Source organism: Cydia splendana, chromosome 1 (genome assembly GCF_910591565.1).
Source record: "Cydia splendana chromosome 1, ilCydSple1.2, whole genome shotgun sequence".
In the NCBI taxonomy this organism is placed as follows: domain Eukaryota; kingdom Metazoa; phylum Arthropoda; class Insecta; order Lepidoptera; family Tortricidae; genus Cydia; species Cydia splendana.
Window position 1 is genome coordinate 8,018,977 of NC_085960.1, and position 17,150 is coordinate 8,036,126.

General features: G+C 39.0%; 3 protein-coding genes across 4 annotated transcripts in view; 1 reads left to right on the top strand and 2 right to left on the bottom strand.

Annotated features, from left to right (window-relative positions):
- The window catches only part of LOC134795557 (uncharacterized), a 135,113-nt gene extending 131,592 nt beyond the window's left edge, over window positions 1-3,521 (bottom strand). The window contains exon 1 of the mRNA XM_063767454.1: window positions 3,213-3,521. The gene's annotated coding sequence lies outside the window, so the exon portion shown is untranslated. The remainder of the gene's footprint in view (window positions 1-3,212) is intronic.
- The window catches only part of LOC134794844 (SWI/SNF complex subunit SMARCC2), a 29,007-nt gene extending 14,057 nt beyond the window's left edge, over window positions 1-14,950 (bottom strand). Inside the window, exons 1-3 of one of the 2 annotated variants that reach the window (XM_063766655.1) lie at window positions 14,679-14,950; window positions 13,140-13,259; window positions 741-845 (exon numbers count right to left, since the gene is read on the bottom strand). In XM_063766655.1, coding sequence (XP_063622725.1) covers window positions 741-845; window positions 13,140-13,259; window positions 14,679-14,795 — 342 coding nt within the window. In that variant the 5' untranslated portion in view covers window positions 14,796-14,950. Of the gene's footprint in view, window positions 1-731; window positions 846-13,139; window positions 13,260-14,678 lie in introns of both variants that reach the window. The other variant, XM_063766647.1, reaches the window with a different exon arrangement.
- On the top strand, window positions 2,822-12,453 carry LOC134795752 (regucalcin-like). The gene is made up of 6 exons (XM_063767691.1): window positions 2,822-3,017; window positions 5,479-5,614; window positions 5,873-6,073; window positions 9,868-10,086; window positions 10,532-10,644; window positions 12,147-12,453. The coding sequence occupies exons 1-6, from the start codon at window positions 2,931-2,933 to the stop codon at window positions 12,390-12,392; spliced, it is 1,002 nt and encodes a 333-aa protein (XP_063623761.1). The 5' UTR covers window positions 2,822-2,930; the 3' UTR covers window positions 12,393-12,453.
- Window positions 14,951-17,150: the final 2,200 nt, after the last annotated feature.

Genomic DNA, 17,150 nt, shown 5'->3' on the forward strand with positions numbered 1-17,150 from the left:
TAGAATAAATTTAAAAGTGGAAAAGTCTTGGGTGTCTTGGGTAATCCAACCGGGTACAGTCACCTGCAATAGTATGTTACACAACGGAGGCCGCAAAATCATCTGACTCTATCTTATTTGTAGAGCCATAAGAGAGTGTCACATATTTCTGCGGCCTTTGAAGAGTAACATATTATTGCCGGTGACTGTACAGTAATTTTTCCACTTTTAAATTTATTCTAAGCTTAATAGCATCGTTCGCAGACGTTTCTGCGTGTTAAAATTTAAAATTGTGTTAGATCTTTTTAAGACACTTTAAGCACATGTCAAATAAAAGTACTAATTCAACATGACACATTCAACTTAGTGCCTTTTTCTGGCTATCTGCATTTACATAAAGGGACTGGTAGTCTTTTTAGAGCTACACTTGTGCGAACCAGGTGTATAGAGTATATATAGGATTGGTCACACGAACGTAATCCTGCACTCACACGCGCGTTGCGTCCAATCTAGCATCGTGTGCTCGGGACCCCATATCTCGAACGGTATTAGATTAATATTATTAGTTCTCAAACTATCAAATCATCTGCGTTTACATAACACACTAATAACATTAATCTATAATAATAATAGCTTTCGAGACATGGAACCCTGTAGAATAGAAACGGGGTGGGTGGTGAGCGAGCGTTGCGGGGCGGTTGGCGGGCGTGGGCGGGGCGGGCGGGCGTGCGGCGAGCGAGCGGCGTGCATACCTTACCGACCTGGAAGTCGAACTTGCGCCACCGCTGCTCCGACTTAAAACGGAACATGGTGGCGAGCACCGTGCAGAGCGACCCGCCCGGCTTCATATCCATGAACACTTTCATCTGAAACCAAATACGCAGTTATAACTAACGTCAGCCCTGATCAACAGAGCGAAAACCAACCAATCAACTTTTAGTATTTGTGTGTGTAAGGTTCAAATATAATTGCTACAACTTTATAATTATTAATTTTACAGTTTTAGATGACTTAGGTAAGTAAAACACAATCTGCATGTTAATTGGATGGTGTTTAGCAAAAATGAGTCATCCATCCATAATTTGCAATAAAATGTTAACATTAAGCGTCAATATTTTGAGTTCACATCTTATTGAAAAATTAATGGGGGTTGACACATTATTGCGTATCAGCATCCAATTAATCTTCTCATTTCCCATTATTTTGTAAGACTTAGGATAAAAATGCATTTTTTTTTAAATTATCAGAGATCAAAAGAGCAAGTTAAATGTAAATCAAGACACAGGATCAAAATGGTTAGGTCATGCTTATTCTTTCCCTTTCGTTTAAAATCATTATTTTCACGAAGGCATAGAAAAATAAGAGATATATTCTTCATATAATAGCTGCTACAGAATACAGAGCAGAATTTGAAGGGCACCAAGTTCAAGGCTTGCGCTCTAGAAACGTAAGCACCCGTAAGAACCATTACAAGCCTTAACAGGACAGCTGTTAGTCATATTCAATGGGCCATCAACGATGCGAATTATTTATTACATTACAATTCTAAAACAGCGAACAAACAATACGTTAAGTTACGAATGCTACGGATTAACTAGAGACCCCTCGAGGTGTCCGATTAAAAAAATATTAATAAATTGAATCTAGCGAGCGCCTACAGTAAATCGAAGAAATACAGTTTCGGGATTTTTGTCTAATTTCTTTTCCAATACAACAACAATAATACGCGATTAGATTACGAGGAAATCGGAAATGAGCGACAATAGCGCGGTCCGCAGTGTCAGTAAAAACACCTTCTTAAGATGTGACATAATTACAAACCTTGGCCGAGGTCAGATATCTGCAACACGATGCTTGTCCGTGACTTTGAATTAAGATTTTGCGTTTTGCAAATAAGGTTAGCGAAACACATTTTTGAGTAATGTAAACTACAATTCATATTATGGCATAGAAAAACACATATGTACTATGAACTATGAAGTTATATTCCTCTCGGATATATTACGTGTAAATATTTTCCTATTTTGAAAACAAACGTGTGAAAGGAAAAGTTTCTTGAAAATCGCTACAAACTATCAAAAAAAAGATACTTTTATGTTCCGTCACGATCCTCAAACGTCGAGGATTAGCAAAGAGAAGGCTTTACTTTAGAAATAAGTCTATGAAGAGTCGCTCAGTTTCTATTCTGTGCAGCAGAGAAATATTTTGCATTGCAGAGATAATTCTCTATAATATATAAGGCAATCCTTGTATGGCATTTTCAGGTTACAGCAGCGTTTCATCTGCGCATAAATATTTTGTTATTGTATTAGCTTGTTCATTCAAGCGTCATCGCTTGCCACCGGATCCGGCGAACTCACCGCTCAGCGCCTGCACGCGAGATTTAGCGCATATGCAGAAATAAATTTTAATATAAAAGCATTTACTTACAATGAACGCAACTTACACATTGTATTAACGTAGCCCTTGTCCTTATTCCCTCCCGTGACAATGAGCAGCACCTCACCGCACCTAGATAACCTAGGTCTAATGAGCGGTCAGAATTGTTCTCTGTGTATCTCTGTTAAAAATAGCTACATTATGAATATTCATTTATAATCCGACCCGTGATGTTAAATACAAATTAGTTCAAAACACTAATATTCGACTTCGTGTATGTGTTTGTTACTTTGTAAAGTTAACTGTACGTAACATGATTCAAGGTTGCTTTTTCTAAAACTCAATTGATCAAAGTATGAGCTTGCGAAACTATCTGTTGGATAAGGCCAACGGGTTTTATTAAATTCGCTCATTGAGCCTGTGTAATACTCGTAGGTATACTATATCAAACGTCGACTTGTTAATCGCAAGGGCCGGTTCTGCACACTGAGACAAGACGCGGTGAGAAGAGGCCGCATTAAGAACATTCAATTTTGACAGAAATACAAATAAGTGTAAAAATAAAATATACAATGAAAATTATAACGAGTGTTATTATAACAGTTGCGTTCGCCAGTGCGTGCTGCTCTAGTTCTAACAATTCACCACTAATAAGAAATGTAAGTGTTGTGTTGTATTTATAAAGATATCTTTTGACAGATAGATGTGCAATTCTGCAGCAAGTAACGTTGATTGATCGTTGACAGCGACCGTATTGATATGAAATATTTGTTCTAGTAATTATAACAAGTTTTCAAACGATTCGTATATTTCAAAAGGAAGGGTTCTCAATTAGGTTGCATGTTTTTTATTACATTTTTAGGGTTCCGTAGCCAAATGGCAAAAAACGGAACCCTTATAGATTCGTCATGTCTGTCTGTCTGTCCATCCGTATGTCACAGCCACTTTTTTCCGAAACTATAAGAACTATACTGTTGAAACTTAGTAAGTAGATGTATTCTGTGAACCGCATTAAGATTTTCACACATTAATAGAAAAAAAAAACAATTAATTTTGGGGGCTCCCCATACTTAGAACTGAAACTCAAAAAATTTTTTTTCATCAAACCTAGTTATACGTGTGGGGTATCTATGGATAGGTCTTCAAAATTATATTGAGGTTTCTAATATAGAGACACTTCCAAAGTTGTAAAATGTGCCCCCCTCCCCCCCTGTAACTTCTAAAATAAGAGAATGATAAAACTAAAAAAAATATATGATGTACATAACCATGCAAACTTCCACCGAAAATTGGTTTGAACGAGATCTAGTAAGTAGTTTTTTTTAATACGTCATAAATCGTAAACCGCAACTTTATTATGTTACTTGCTGCTACGGAACCCTTCATGGGCGAGTCCGACTAGCACTTAGCCGCTTTTTAAATGTTCGTTACCTCGGATGGAGGTCATTTCTGAATCTATTTATTCCTCAACGACGCGCATTTCACATTTAGCGCTTTGTCTTTTTCGTTATAAGTTTGCTAGTTAAGGTTTTTAAGTATTTTTTTCCTTTTGTCCGGGTCTGCCTAAAACGTAGTCTGACTAATTCGCGTTATGCCTAGACCAACCGAGAAATAGTCGCACTAAGACTTAGGTCTAATGAGTTTTTGTCCTAAAGCGAACTTGGCACAGTGAGACTCGGACGTATTACGATATTTACGATTTTGTGCAAAAGCGAAATTGGCAGCGTGAGACTTATTACGTATTGGTCTAAAAGCGAATTTGACACGAGATCATTTTTACAAGCTTTTATTTAGTTTCACCTGACCGTTGTCTGTCTGTCTGTAATCAAATCTTGCAAGTTAAATTTGATCTACTTCCCGGTTTCCGATTGAGCTGAAATTTTACATGCATGTATAAATCGGATGACAATGCAATATTATGGTACCATCGAGCTGGTCTGATGACGGGGACAGGAGGTGGCCATAGGAACTCTGTGATGAAACATGCAACCTTATTGTGTTAGAGTTTTTTAGAATTGTCTCGATGGGTTCTTACGATAATAATTGGCTGTGGAAAGAAAAATACATTCAGCGATAAAAGCTTATACCAAACTTTGTTTTTTTTTTGCCATAACTTATTCCCTATTTCAATATTTTATACTGATAGAGCAATGTCCATTATAGGGGGCCCATTACTGGATCCACGTCCATTGCCGGGGTTCCATTACTGGAGCTTTGGTGTCCATGACTAGAGAAACAAAACATAGTTTTAATTTGTTAAGTATGTGGAAACTCATTGCAGTATCTTTGATACAACACGCCTGAAACATGAAAGACGGATAGGACATTCATCTTTTAACACGCTAAGCGGTAGACCATTTACATGTATCAGGGAAATATCACAAATACTCCAAATTTCCTCTTAAATGTCCCATGACTGGTGCTGTTACCTTATAGGCGTAACGTGTTTTAGTCTAACTGATAATTAGGCGTATCGCGAAATGGACAAACAGCTACTTAGGCTTACTACGTTTGGGACATATTGCGAAATAGGTGATATAAGTAATAGGTCAATAGCGATTTAGACGAATAGCGAATTTCAAATGAAGTTTTGTCATATCGCGAATTAGTCAGACTACGTTTTAGGCAGACCCGGACAAAAGGATTTTTTTGCCAAGGTTCAGTTCCGATGATGATTATTTGAGACACTGAGGAAACTTTTAAAATCTTATCAGCTACTATGGTGATTTTGAAATTTCATTTTTGGTGAAATTGAACTACTGATGAATACCAGTATGGAACTGCACAACAAAAAAATGTTTAACTACATAATACAGGGTGCCCAGTAAGTAAACCTGTTTTAAAGGTCGGTCAATTTGCTGCTGATAGGGTGTTTTCTATTTATTTTAAGTATATATATAAATATGTATATACGTATTATATATATCATTGTCTAAGTACCTACCCACAATCCACAACACACGCCTTATTGAGCTTACTGTGGGACTTACTCAATTTGTGTCAAAAAAAAAAAACTTTTAGCTACGTAGAAAAAATCCTGGTTAACAGAAACAAGTTTTTTGGACTACGCTAAGTCCACTCTATAGCGATGTATTGATATAACGATGATTCTGATTATAGATGTACCGTGGTGGAGACCACTTCGAGGGCCCGCACTGGTCGCAGACCGAGAACGCGCTGTACTGGGTGGATATCTCGGGGCAGACCGTGTACCGCCTCGACGGCCAGACCGGGAACACCACCAGCCGGTACATTTGTAAGAACTGTTTGGATAATAACAGCTTTTTTGGTACTGTGTCCACAAATCGGACGTCTAAATCGTTTGGGGATGTCATACAAATTGGGATTGCAAGCCTAATTAAGTGCCCAAACTATATTTGAGGTGTTGAATTTATTGGCTCAAAATTACTTTTCTTTCAGATTATTACAACGCCACCTGTGTAAAGCAATATAGTACGCAAGTACACTCTGTTTTATTTTGTCCATGCCTTCAAAAACCGGAACTCTCTTCCAGCTTACGGCCCAGTGACATTCGTTGTCACAGTGCGCGACAACCCCGGTGTGGTCGTGTTAAGCGCGCGCTCCGACGTGTACCTCTTGCACTGGCAGACCACGGGCGACGGCGCGCTGCGTCTGCTCACCACCGTGGACCTCGGGCACCCGGACAACCGGTGCAACGATGCCAAGTGCGACGCGAAAGGGCGGCTGTGGCTCGGTATGTCGCCGTACGTTTCTGATTGCATGATATAGGTACTTCAGGTACTTGAATTGAACTGTTGTTGAGCATGTGTACATCCTGCGGTGGCAGACCAAGGGTGACGGCAAGCTGCGTGTCTCACCACTGTGGCTTACCCACCCAACCACCCAGACAACGGTTTTCAAATCACACGAGCGTTGCCCCTCGTTTAGGGTTTGGGGCATTTTAGGTTAGGGTTTTTTAGTTTAGGGTTTTTTTTTGGCTGCTATTTAACTGATCACCAGATTTAGTAAAATTTAATACCAAAAAAATCTATTTTACCACCCTAAAATAATGAATGATCACCAAAATTATAACACCATTTTAATGTGAAATGATTACCAATTTTATTACACTTTACTATCCTTTTAAAGGAAATGACACCAAACTAATCATTATTAACCCAAAAATACTAAATGATTACCAAATTTCAAACCCCATTTTAATGTAAAATGATAACCAAATTTTTACATCTTGCTAGCCTATTAAAGAAAATGACACCAAAATAATCATTGCAAACCCGAAAATAGTAAATGACCATTGTAACCACAGTTTAATTAAAAATGTGCAAATATTTAATATAATTATCGTTATCCTATTAAATTAATTAATCCACTTCGTCACCTTATTCTAGTAGCATTTTATTTCTGTAACAGTCGCAGTTCTAACCTAACCTAACCCACTTTTCTAGTAGCATTTCGTTTCTGTAAGGGTCGCAGTTCAAACCTAACCTAACCTAACCCACTTTTCTAGTAGCATTTCTTTTCTGCAAGGGTCGCAGTTCAAATCTAACCTAACCCACTTTTCTAGTAGCATTTCTTTTTTGCAAGGTTCGCAGTTCAAACCTAACCTAACCCACTTTTCTAGTAGCATTTCGTTTCTGTAAAGGTCGCAGTTCAAACCCTTTTTCTTTTACGGAGTTGTAAAATGCGTTACGCATTCCCCCGGCCTGGGGAGCCCTGGGGGATATGTGGGACTCCCTCCTGCAGCCTCCCTCTCAAGTTGAGAGGGGGAGAGGAGGTATACCCACTAAAAGCCACTCCGGCGTCACCCTTCTTACCGTTTTGAAGGAGCCAAGGGATGCCTGGGATTCTACCATGACTCCTTCCGGTGGCCCTGGCTTATCTTACGCCAGAGTACCCACATCGATGGAAAGGAGAGTCAGAGACGCTTGACCCTCCGCCAATCGTGTAGCGCCGTGCGGGCCCCCACAGCTCGCTGGCCCTGCTAGGGGTTTAGGCGGGCGGCAAATTGTGCCCGTCTTCTTCCCCGCCATCTGCGTCGGTTCGGGTGCGCGTCAGCCCTGCTCTCACGCTCCCTTTCCGCGGCTTCCTTCTGTGAAATGACTATCTCACAGAAGGAGGCAACTGCCTTCCATTTCATTTCGCTGCCCAACATAGCCACTACGACGTTGCGCAGCGAAAGGTTTCCCACTTCAAGAGCCGCAGTCATGGTGCGACGCTCTACGGCCCAACTACTGCATTCTTCAAGCGTATGTTGGGCCGTGTCATCCGGCGCGCCACACTCATGGCAAGCCGGGTTAGCCTCCCTCTTTATTCTGCACAGGTAATGACCGAAGCATCCGTGTCCGGTCATCACCTGTGCTAACCTAAATGTTACGGTCCCATGAGATCTCCCTATCCACTCCATGAAGGACGGGAGTAGTGCCTCTATGGTGTGAGTTCCATAGGGATAGTTCTCCAGGTCCTCCTTCCACCTTTGCTGCATCTGTTCGTGCGCTTGTTGACGCACCCTCCGCAGTTCTTCGGGTGCAGGAAATTCATTCAGGGCCCTGCACCTGACCCTCTCCCTATGCGCGTCGGCTAGCACCTGAGCCTCTAACTCCCATGGCAACGTGCCCGCTAAGGCGCATGCCGCTGCCCATGATACCGTTACATAGCCCCGGATCATCCGGATAGCCACCACCCTTTGTGGTCTCCGGAGAAGGGCCTTATTTGATGAATTCATCCGATGTGCCCATACCGGGGCCCCATACAGCGCCATACTGCGAGCCACGCCGGCGTAAAGGCGGCGACACGGGGCGCCTGGGCCTCCTACGTTGGGCAGCAGTCGACCCAGAGCCGAGGCGGCGCCCACTATTCGGGGAGCTAATTGTGAGAAATGCTCCTCGAAATTCCAGTTTTTGTCCAGGATGATACCTAGGTATTTGATGTGGGGCATTACCCGGACCATCTCGCCGCTCACAGGGAGGACTGTCCCGGCTGGGAGTCTCCAGCCTCTCTTCCCGAAGACGATAGCCTCCGTTTTGGACAGGGCCACCTTTAGGCCCAATGCCCTGATCCTACTGACCATCAGGTCAGCTGCAACGGCGGCCTTCCTGAGGGTCTCCTCCAACTGAGCTCCCCTGACAGCTACCATTGTGTCATCCGCGTAGCAAATAATAGTCGTCCGGGGAAGTAGAGTCGCTCTGATGGCCCAGTCAAATCCTATGTTCCACAACAGGGGTCCAAGTACAGACCCCTGGGGAACGCCACAGGTCATTGTCCTCTCTCTTCTTCGGCCACCTCGCTCGTTGTAGAGCACTACCCTTTCGGTGAGATAGTGCCCCACAACCCTTCTGAGATAAAAGGGCACCCCATGGTAGCGAAGCGCCTCTTCTATCACTGAGTACGGAAGGGAGCCAAATGCGTTTGCGATGTCCAGTGACACCGCCACCGCTCCCTCCTTGTTTTCCGTCGCGTACTCATAGAAAGCCTTGAGGGTTTCTAGTGCGTCAATAGTGGATCGTCCATTCCTGAACCCGAATTGACGGTTCGACACATTGGGGCCCATATCCTCTAGATGCCGGATGATCCGTAACCTAACCTAACCTACTTTTCTAGTACCATTTCGTTTCTGTAAGGGTCGCATCGCAGTGCTAACCTAACCCACTTAACTGATAGCAGTTTGACTTACTTTTCTAGTAGCATAACGAAATGCTACTAGAAAAGTAGATTATAGTTCGTTTTTTTAGCATTAGAAATAAGGTAAACAATCTTGATGTGTCTTTTAATTTAAAAACACGTTTTAAAAATAAGTTACGGCAAATATGTAACAATTATGAATCTAATACGATCATTTATGTTCTTCTGCTTTCATAAGTAATAGTTATTGATTTTAAAAAGGGTTTTTCAATTAAAAGACATGTCAAGATCGCTTATCTTCTTTGAAGTTCTTTCTAATGCTAAAAAAACGAACTATAGGTAAGGTAGGTATGCGGTGCGGGGTACGGGAGGTTGAGCGGGAGGGGCTAGTAATTTTGGCCTCAGTTTACCTTATTTGGTAATATGTATACATTTTTTGGTAACCATAGTGGTTTATTTAGGTGAAAATATCGCATTAATTTGGTCTTCAAGATTTGGTGATCATTAATGATTTTTGGTGATCATTCAATATATTTGGTATTTGAATACAATTTGAAGTGCAGTCGTAATTAAAATGGTGGTACTTTTGTATTTTTAGGCCTTATTTTTTTGGTGTTCAGTAATTTTTTTTTGGTAAGCATGATTTTTTTATTTAGGGTACCAAAGTATTTTTTGGTGGTCATTATATTTGTAGCCGTTTTTTTTTTACAATAAGTTAGGATTTTAACTGTCCAAAATACTATACATATGGTGCATTTAGTGCATGTACACCCCTATCCCTCGATTATTTTAAAGCTTTTGTACCTTAGAATGTGTACATTATTCAAGCACGATATCGATATAATATATTCACGTAGAGATGAATAGTTAAACTACTAAATATTATTGTTAACGGCCGTGAATTTCCAGGAACAATGGGCAAAGAGACGAGCAATGACGTTGAGAAGGACCAGGGAACGCTATACATGATAGACCACTCGAACTACCTCCACCCGGAGGTGAAGGTGCGCCCCGTGTCCGTGTCCAACGGCCTGGCGTGGACCGCCGGCAACAAGTTCATGTTCTACATCGACTCGCCCACTAGGAATATCGACGTTTTCGACTACAATCTTCAAAATGGCTCCATTCGTAAGGACATCATTATTTGTACAGTCAGCAGCAGAAGTTGCTAAGCGGGCGAGGTGTTCAAAATTACCTTGACATTGACACGCTCTTATTCTCTTAACAATAAAGTCGCATCAAGATCATTTTGAACACCAGGCCCGCTTAGCAACTTCTGCTGCTGACTGTATGTACTTAATTAAGAAAAGGAAGGCATTTCTGCTGTGCTGTAGGATACAGTGTGACTAACACAAAAAAAAACAAAGGTCACCAAAAGCGTTAAAAATACTTAAGACGGTTTAACCGCCTGTGCCTTATTACAGGAAATAATTTAAATTTCAAATAACTTTGCTTTTAGTCCTTGTTTTATATAAACATAATATGAATTGCGCATTTAACCCGAGCTTGTCGGATCATATAGTGAGAGAATGTCAACCACAATATAAATGTTAATGACATTGAATTATTTCAGGCAACAGAAGAACGCTATTCAGCTTCCAAGCAAACAATGTAACGGGCGTCCCAGACGGCATGACGATAGACAAAGACGACAACTTGTGGGTAGCATGCTACGGTGGTGGAAAGGTACGGACGGTATATTTTAGTGTTCAATCTTAATACAATAAAGCTAGGGACACACTTAGCCTAAGTATGCAATGCATTATGAAATCAGGGTGCGTAGCTAACGTGCAATCCTTAATGCTCCGTAGCGAACGAATCGCAACTGTCACATTGATTGACAACGTGACATCGATTGGCACGTTAGCTTCGCGCCCTGAACCTGAACCCTGAAATTTGTATGCTTAGAAACATATGTGTCATACGCAACGTAACGCATGACAAGTAAGTTTCTAAGCATACAAACTTCAGGCAGGCCTATGGAACTCTCCGCGCGAACTCGGATTTATACCTACGAATCTGCTCCCGTTCACGGTAGAAAAGCGAGCCAGTTGGTTGCCACACGCGCTCACGCACGCATGTCACCGCGCGCAGCACTGTCAATTTTTACGATATCGATAGTTACAATAGGTAAGCTACGTAGGTAGGTACTATTGAATTTCTTTAGTTAAACGTATTACGACAAATGTATCGTTAGATATCTATATTCGCTGATCTATATATTTGAATAGGTAACAATTTTTTTATTTACGTATTGGGAAATGTTTATTTTAACGACAGTAAGTTAACTTTACACCAAAGTACCTACTCATTTATGCTCATTAACTTTTATTTTTCTTTATTGTGTAACATTAATCTCTATCTGGTTTTAAATTACACGAAGTTTTAAAACTAAATTCTTGCTGGGGTCATTGCGCGGTTTATAAAACGGCGTAAACACTGCGGTTACTGCAGGGATATATGACCTTTTAAAATTAGTATTTCGCAAACACTAACTCATAAACGGGATATTAGACATGGTATAATAATATACTCCGCCTGGTACTCTATTCCCGTCTTTTCTAGGTCACCTAACTGACACAAGCCTACGTCATCATGCGACAGCGCTATATGATAATATGCGACAGCGCTATATGATAATATGCGATAGCGCTATATATAGCGGCCATGTTATTGTGACGTAGGCCTGTGTCACTCTGGGAATAGAAGACCATGTTTTATTAGACCATGATATTAGTACATTTTAAGATTTAGCTTTCTTTTATTTCACTCCGCTGTTTAAGTAGGTATTTGTTTATCATTTCTAAGCGTCAGCAACCCTAGCGTTGTGCCGGTGCGCGCGGTGCGGGGAGCGGCGCGCTGAAGGTCACTCCATTGTATTTTTGTGTAGGTATCAAAACGGTAGGTATTTGCGTTTTCTTTGAGAGATAAGTATCTGTTCGTAAGAACTCTTATATAATCTGTGGTTTAGCGAAAATAATCTAAACTCAAAAACTTGACACTGAAATGTATCACTTATCTTTTTTTCAAAAAGCAAGGACGCCTTGACAGAAAGTTAAAATTTTAATGAGAGATTTTTGTCGGTTGGATCCTTTTCCCTTTCGCAGTATCGTATAGCATCCCATTTCGCCAAATAAACTAAAGACTAAAACAATGGGAAACGCTGAATGATGACATAATTTTTCCAGGTAATCAAAATAGATTCTCGGGCCGGCAAACTGCTGGAACAGCACAAGCTGCCCGCTTCAAAAGTGACCTCAGTCACATGGGGAGGACACGACCTGTCCATCCTGTACGTCACTACTCGCAAGAGCCACAGCCCCAGCGAAGCGGCCCAGGAGCCTGAAGGTGGCTCACTATTTGCTATTGAAGGCACCGGGACTACAGGTGCGCCAGGCAATGAGTTTGTGTTTCCCGAAGCAGCCAAATACTAAATGGGATTGGTCAACCATCAACAAGTCATGAATAAAACTTGATTAATATTTATTGGAATTATTTATACAAATGCTACTCATTTTAACCTTACTTGTAAGTTCACCTTACTCTTTTAAATTGCCCAACAATAATTTATAACAATAATAATTTAACAATGTATAATGGGCACTAGAGCCCTTGGTCACTTTTTCTTTCGTATATGACATACATATGTATGAGTTTATAATCTATATTTTATATAATAGTGTTTCTACTTAAAATAACACATAAGTATGTAAATATTATGTTGTTGATTTGATTACTATATATATGTTTCCTATATATAAAATATTCTAATAAAATATGTTGATAGTAATTGTATTGTGCCTGAGATAATTTAGGAATTATTTTACCAAAAGCTGACCCCAGGGGTTTTATTATGCAATCTGGAGTGTTTTAAGAAGGAGGAGGAACATTTTCTATATCACACATTAGTGATCAAATAAAATGACCTACATTTTGTTTAACCTTTTGAACGCCAAACGGCGCATCCATTTGCCGTGAATAAATAATGCCAACCTAAAAGCGGGGTGTTTTTCAGTAGATTTTCATCAAAAACCGATCGACGTCAAATGCCGTCTTTGGCGTCGTTGTCACGATTTTGCGTTGACGTCAATTGCCGTCTGTGGCGTTCAAAAGGTTAATCACTAATGTGTGATATAAAAAATGATCCTCCTCCGTCTTAAATAATAAAATGTAAGACTTACTGGAAGCCTCAAAAACGGTGGATCAGCCGCATTCTTCCCCAGCTTGTTCTCCTGGTACTGGATGAGCTGGATGACCAGTTGGGCCAAGCCCTCCTTTGTCGGTGGATCAGTTTGGACATGCTGCAAAACAAGAGAAATAGACTTGATAAAATTTATTATTCCACAGTATTAGGTTTCATATTAATCCAGGGTTTGGCTAATAGTGGAATTCTGGCTACAATAGTGCAGTTCTCAAGAACATTCTTCGTTTTGTAAGGAAAACATTCATGCTTGAGAATATTTCCCCTAGTAAACAGATGTTTTCAAGAATGGCACAACTCTAATTCTTGCACCTGGCTCTTTGAGGGTATATTAGCATATTTTTCTATTTTTTATTTTCCTAATTACCTACCCATTAACTTAAGTTAAATATTAATTTAAGGTAAACCTAAAACTGACCAGTTTACTGCTTTACACAGCATCTGGCTTTTTTCCTTTCCTATTCTGTTGGACAGCATAATAATTAATAACGAGACTAACCAAATATTTCCTTTATAGATAAATAAATATTATAGGACATTCCAACTCAGATTGACTAAGTATCACTAAACTAATAGATAAACTGAATTATTGATGTCACTAGTATATGGGGAACAGTACCAGTAATTAAATTTATCAATATTGGATTAATTAATCAATTCAATTTCTTCTTTGTTTTAATTTTGATTAATATTAAAGAACTTGTGTAATATATAGGAACTTCTTACCCGTCATTAAATTATGCCCTCTAAATACCAATTTTTGTCTTAACAACTCAAAATGTGTATGAGCCAAGTGAAGGGTATATGTGTACTGTAAGGGAGCCAATGCACCAAACTAGAAACATGAAGTATTGTCAAGTTTAGTAAAAATGTTCTGCAATATAAGAGGTTTTTTGGATACTATTTTCAATTCTAACAAATTGATTGGGCTTTGACCCTTTCCATATGACTATAAAAAGGGTTAATACTTTCAGTGCTGAGCGCCACATTTTAAATACAAAATGAACACACCTAGCGTGTTCTTGGCAGTGAATGTGTTAAGCCTGACTAAAACAATAATCTGTTAATTTTGTATAAGGAATCATATCACTGAAAGTAAACCTAGATAATAATACTGTCAATCTGTTTTCAAAATTCCTCATTAAATAAAGTTAATGTCTAGACCAATTTTTAGTATAGCGGAAGAAAAAGCAGAGAAGTGTTCATTATAATATTACTATGATTTAAATACCAAAGGAAACATGTTGAAACTCATTCACATGTTTAATCTTTTAACATGTAAACTACAGACACATCTCTGAAACAATGGGTACTAATATATTTTTGTATTCATATGGTGGCCGATGGCTATATTAAATACACAAAATAAAAGTTTTCATAAGATATTCAAAGATATTTGGTGTTTGTTTCTTTGGATAGAAGGGGTTAGCATTCAGCAACATTTTAAACCAAAATATTTTACAGGTTAATCTAAGTTATTACAGCGTTTTAATAGTAAACTAGGCATGAAAGAGTGTACCTTTTTGCAATTTTTCTGCAACCAAACACGAATTTGATCAAATTGCGCTAGCGATTCCGGTGACTGGAAATATTCTACATTTGGCGCGCCGTCTTTCTTAGGGCCAATATTAGCCATTTTTGATGAAACTCAATTCCTATGAATGTCACAAAACACACTTTTATCACTATTATTCACTGTGCAATACCAAAAATTAAAGGCTTCAGCAAAATCTAACAAATATACCAAAATTATGGCATCAAGAGATGCCAGACAATATTTTTACTCTGTGATAGCGTCGGTTTCTTTGACGTTTGAGAGTCGGTGTTGCCATAAAAATATTTTGTAATCGAATACCGGTTTTGGACATCACTATCGTTACAGAGCCATCTGTTGATGAGTAGCAATTATGCTTGCAGATTTAAAGAACTTATTATTTATTCATTTTGTCGAAAGGTGGCGCTGTAATAAGAAACATACGCTGTCATTACAAAAAGCAACAAAAAGGCACGAAATTCAAATCTTCTATATCGCCGCCTTATTCGACTGACAAATTGCGTGTGCCGGATATAATTAATACGTTAATACCAAATAAGTTATCAAAGTAATATCCTTATAACATAACATTTTTATACACCGTCGCGGACTTTATTGTAGACCGATGAAAGAGAAACAACCCCACCATACATTGTGTTTTTATAACTCAAACGGATTAACCCTTTATAAGGCAGAGACGATTTGGAAACCACTTAGTTAATAAACATTTACGGAGAAGAACATCCTCTTTTTTATTTAACTATAATGGTATTATATAGCGAATATATCAGGCTTTCTTTCCTCATTCATACTTTTTTGGTCAGTATTTAATTTTAGTGTAATTAATTAATCTATAGTATGTGGTCAATTTATGCACTATGCCTGTCAAGGGAAGCAAGCTATCGTCATTGTTTCCATTATACTATTAAAAATATACACTTTAGTATCAATTGAAAGTAGACCTGAGGGAACACAATTTACAAGCGGAAGTCTCTTTCTAACTCTTTGATAGAAAGAGACTTCCGCTTGTAAATTGTATCGTGAAACGGGCCACAGGTTATAATTTTTTCAGTGATATTCGTATATTAACCCTACCCACTCTAAGAGACGCAATAATGTTCGATTTACCGTATGTAGTCAATTAAACGCCAGTCTGTACAGAGCACGTTATGTTTGTAACGTCAATGTCAATGAATAGGTGTATTGGAAACAGATCATCTGAAAACTCAAGTGCACTAACAGGCTGAGTGCATATATTGACCACATGTTTTTCTTAATGATTTGGTTTTTTTTGCCGTAGATGTGTTCCCCAGTGCATTACAAAAATGGTAGTGTATTTAACTTTCACGTAGCATATCTGTATAACTGGGGCCTTATAAAGGGTTAAGCAGCGTTTTCGATTAAAGTTATACACCTAAGCCTTCCTCAATTCTATTGATAGGTAAAAATCGTATGAAAATGAGTTCAGTAGTTTTTGAGTCTTGGGGTTGTTTTATAAGATGTAGTGAATTGATGTTTTCCCCTAGATTTGCGGATGCTAGGTTACGTGACTCAATACTATTTTTCGCTCACTCAACCGCTCACCCGCTTCGTGCAACCGCGCCAGCAACCGGACGTCCTAACACGAGTAAGATAGGTACTTGAAAAAATGTCACCACAGGCAGTTTAGTTCACTGATTAGTTTTATAAATAAAACTTCACGTGTTGTTAAAGTAATTTTTATTTTCAACATCTACCTATAGGCATAATATGCATCTAAAAGAAAGCACATCTAATTTCATATAAGTATGTTTCGGTTGTCGTCTAGATGAGAAGTGGTCAGTTTTCAATTGTTTATAAATTTACAATTCAATAGCCAAAGTTACCAGCTGCCGAACTAAGTGTGTCTATATAAAAATTATATCGTACAGACACTGCTGTGCTGTAATTAATCCTGTTCTTATGCAACAATTTAGGTATTATGGCAAGTGGAACACATTCCATTTCGAATCATTGTAGATCGGAGAATCCCAGAGGGAAGTCATGGAAGGAGATGCCTAGTATAATTGACATGATTATGACACACATTAACTTTACCTTATAATACCACAAACACATTTATAATGGTTTTAACAACGTTGGCATGTTATTGTCTTTATGATATCTTTACATAATAAGGATTAAATATTCGTAACACGGTTATTCAATAACGCAGACGTAAACATGTAGGCATGCAAACAACATCAATTTTTACGACACCTAAGTCACTTTAATAATTGTAGTGACGTTTTTGTACTGTGAACTTGTCTTCGTACTTGTACTAGTTAAGGGTGGTATTCCACCTGTCCAATGTATATTTTCGTCGTTGCGCTTACCAAATCTGATATGTGCGAGATTTTAATCAAATGAATTAATACCTTATATGTTTAGTTGCTAGGTAACTATTTGTCAATCAAAAATCGAAACCATATCAGCTTT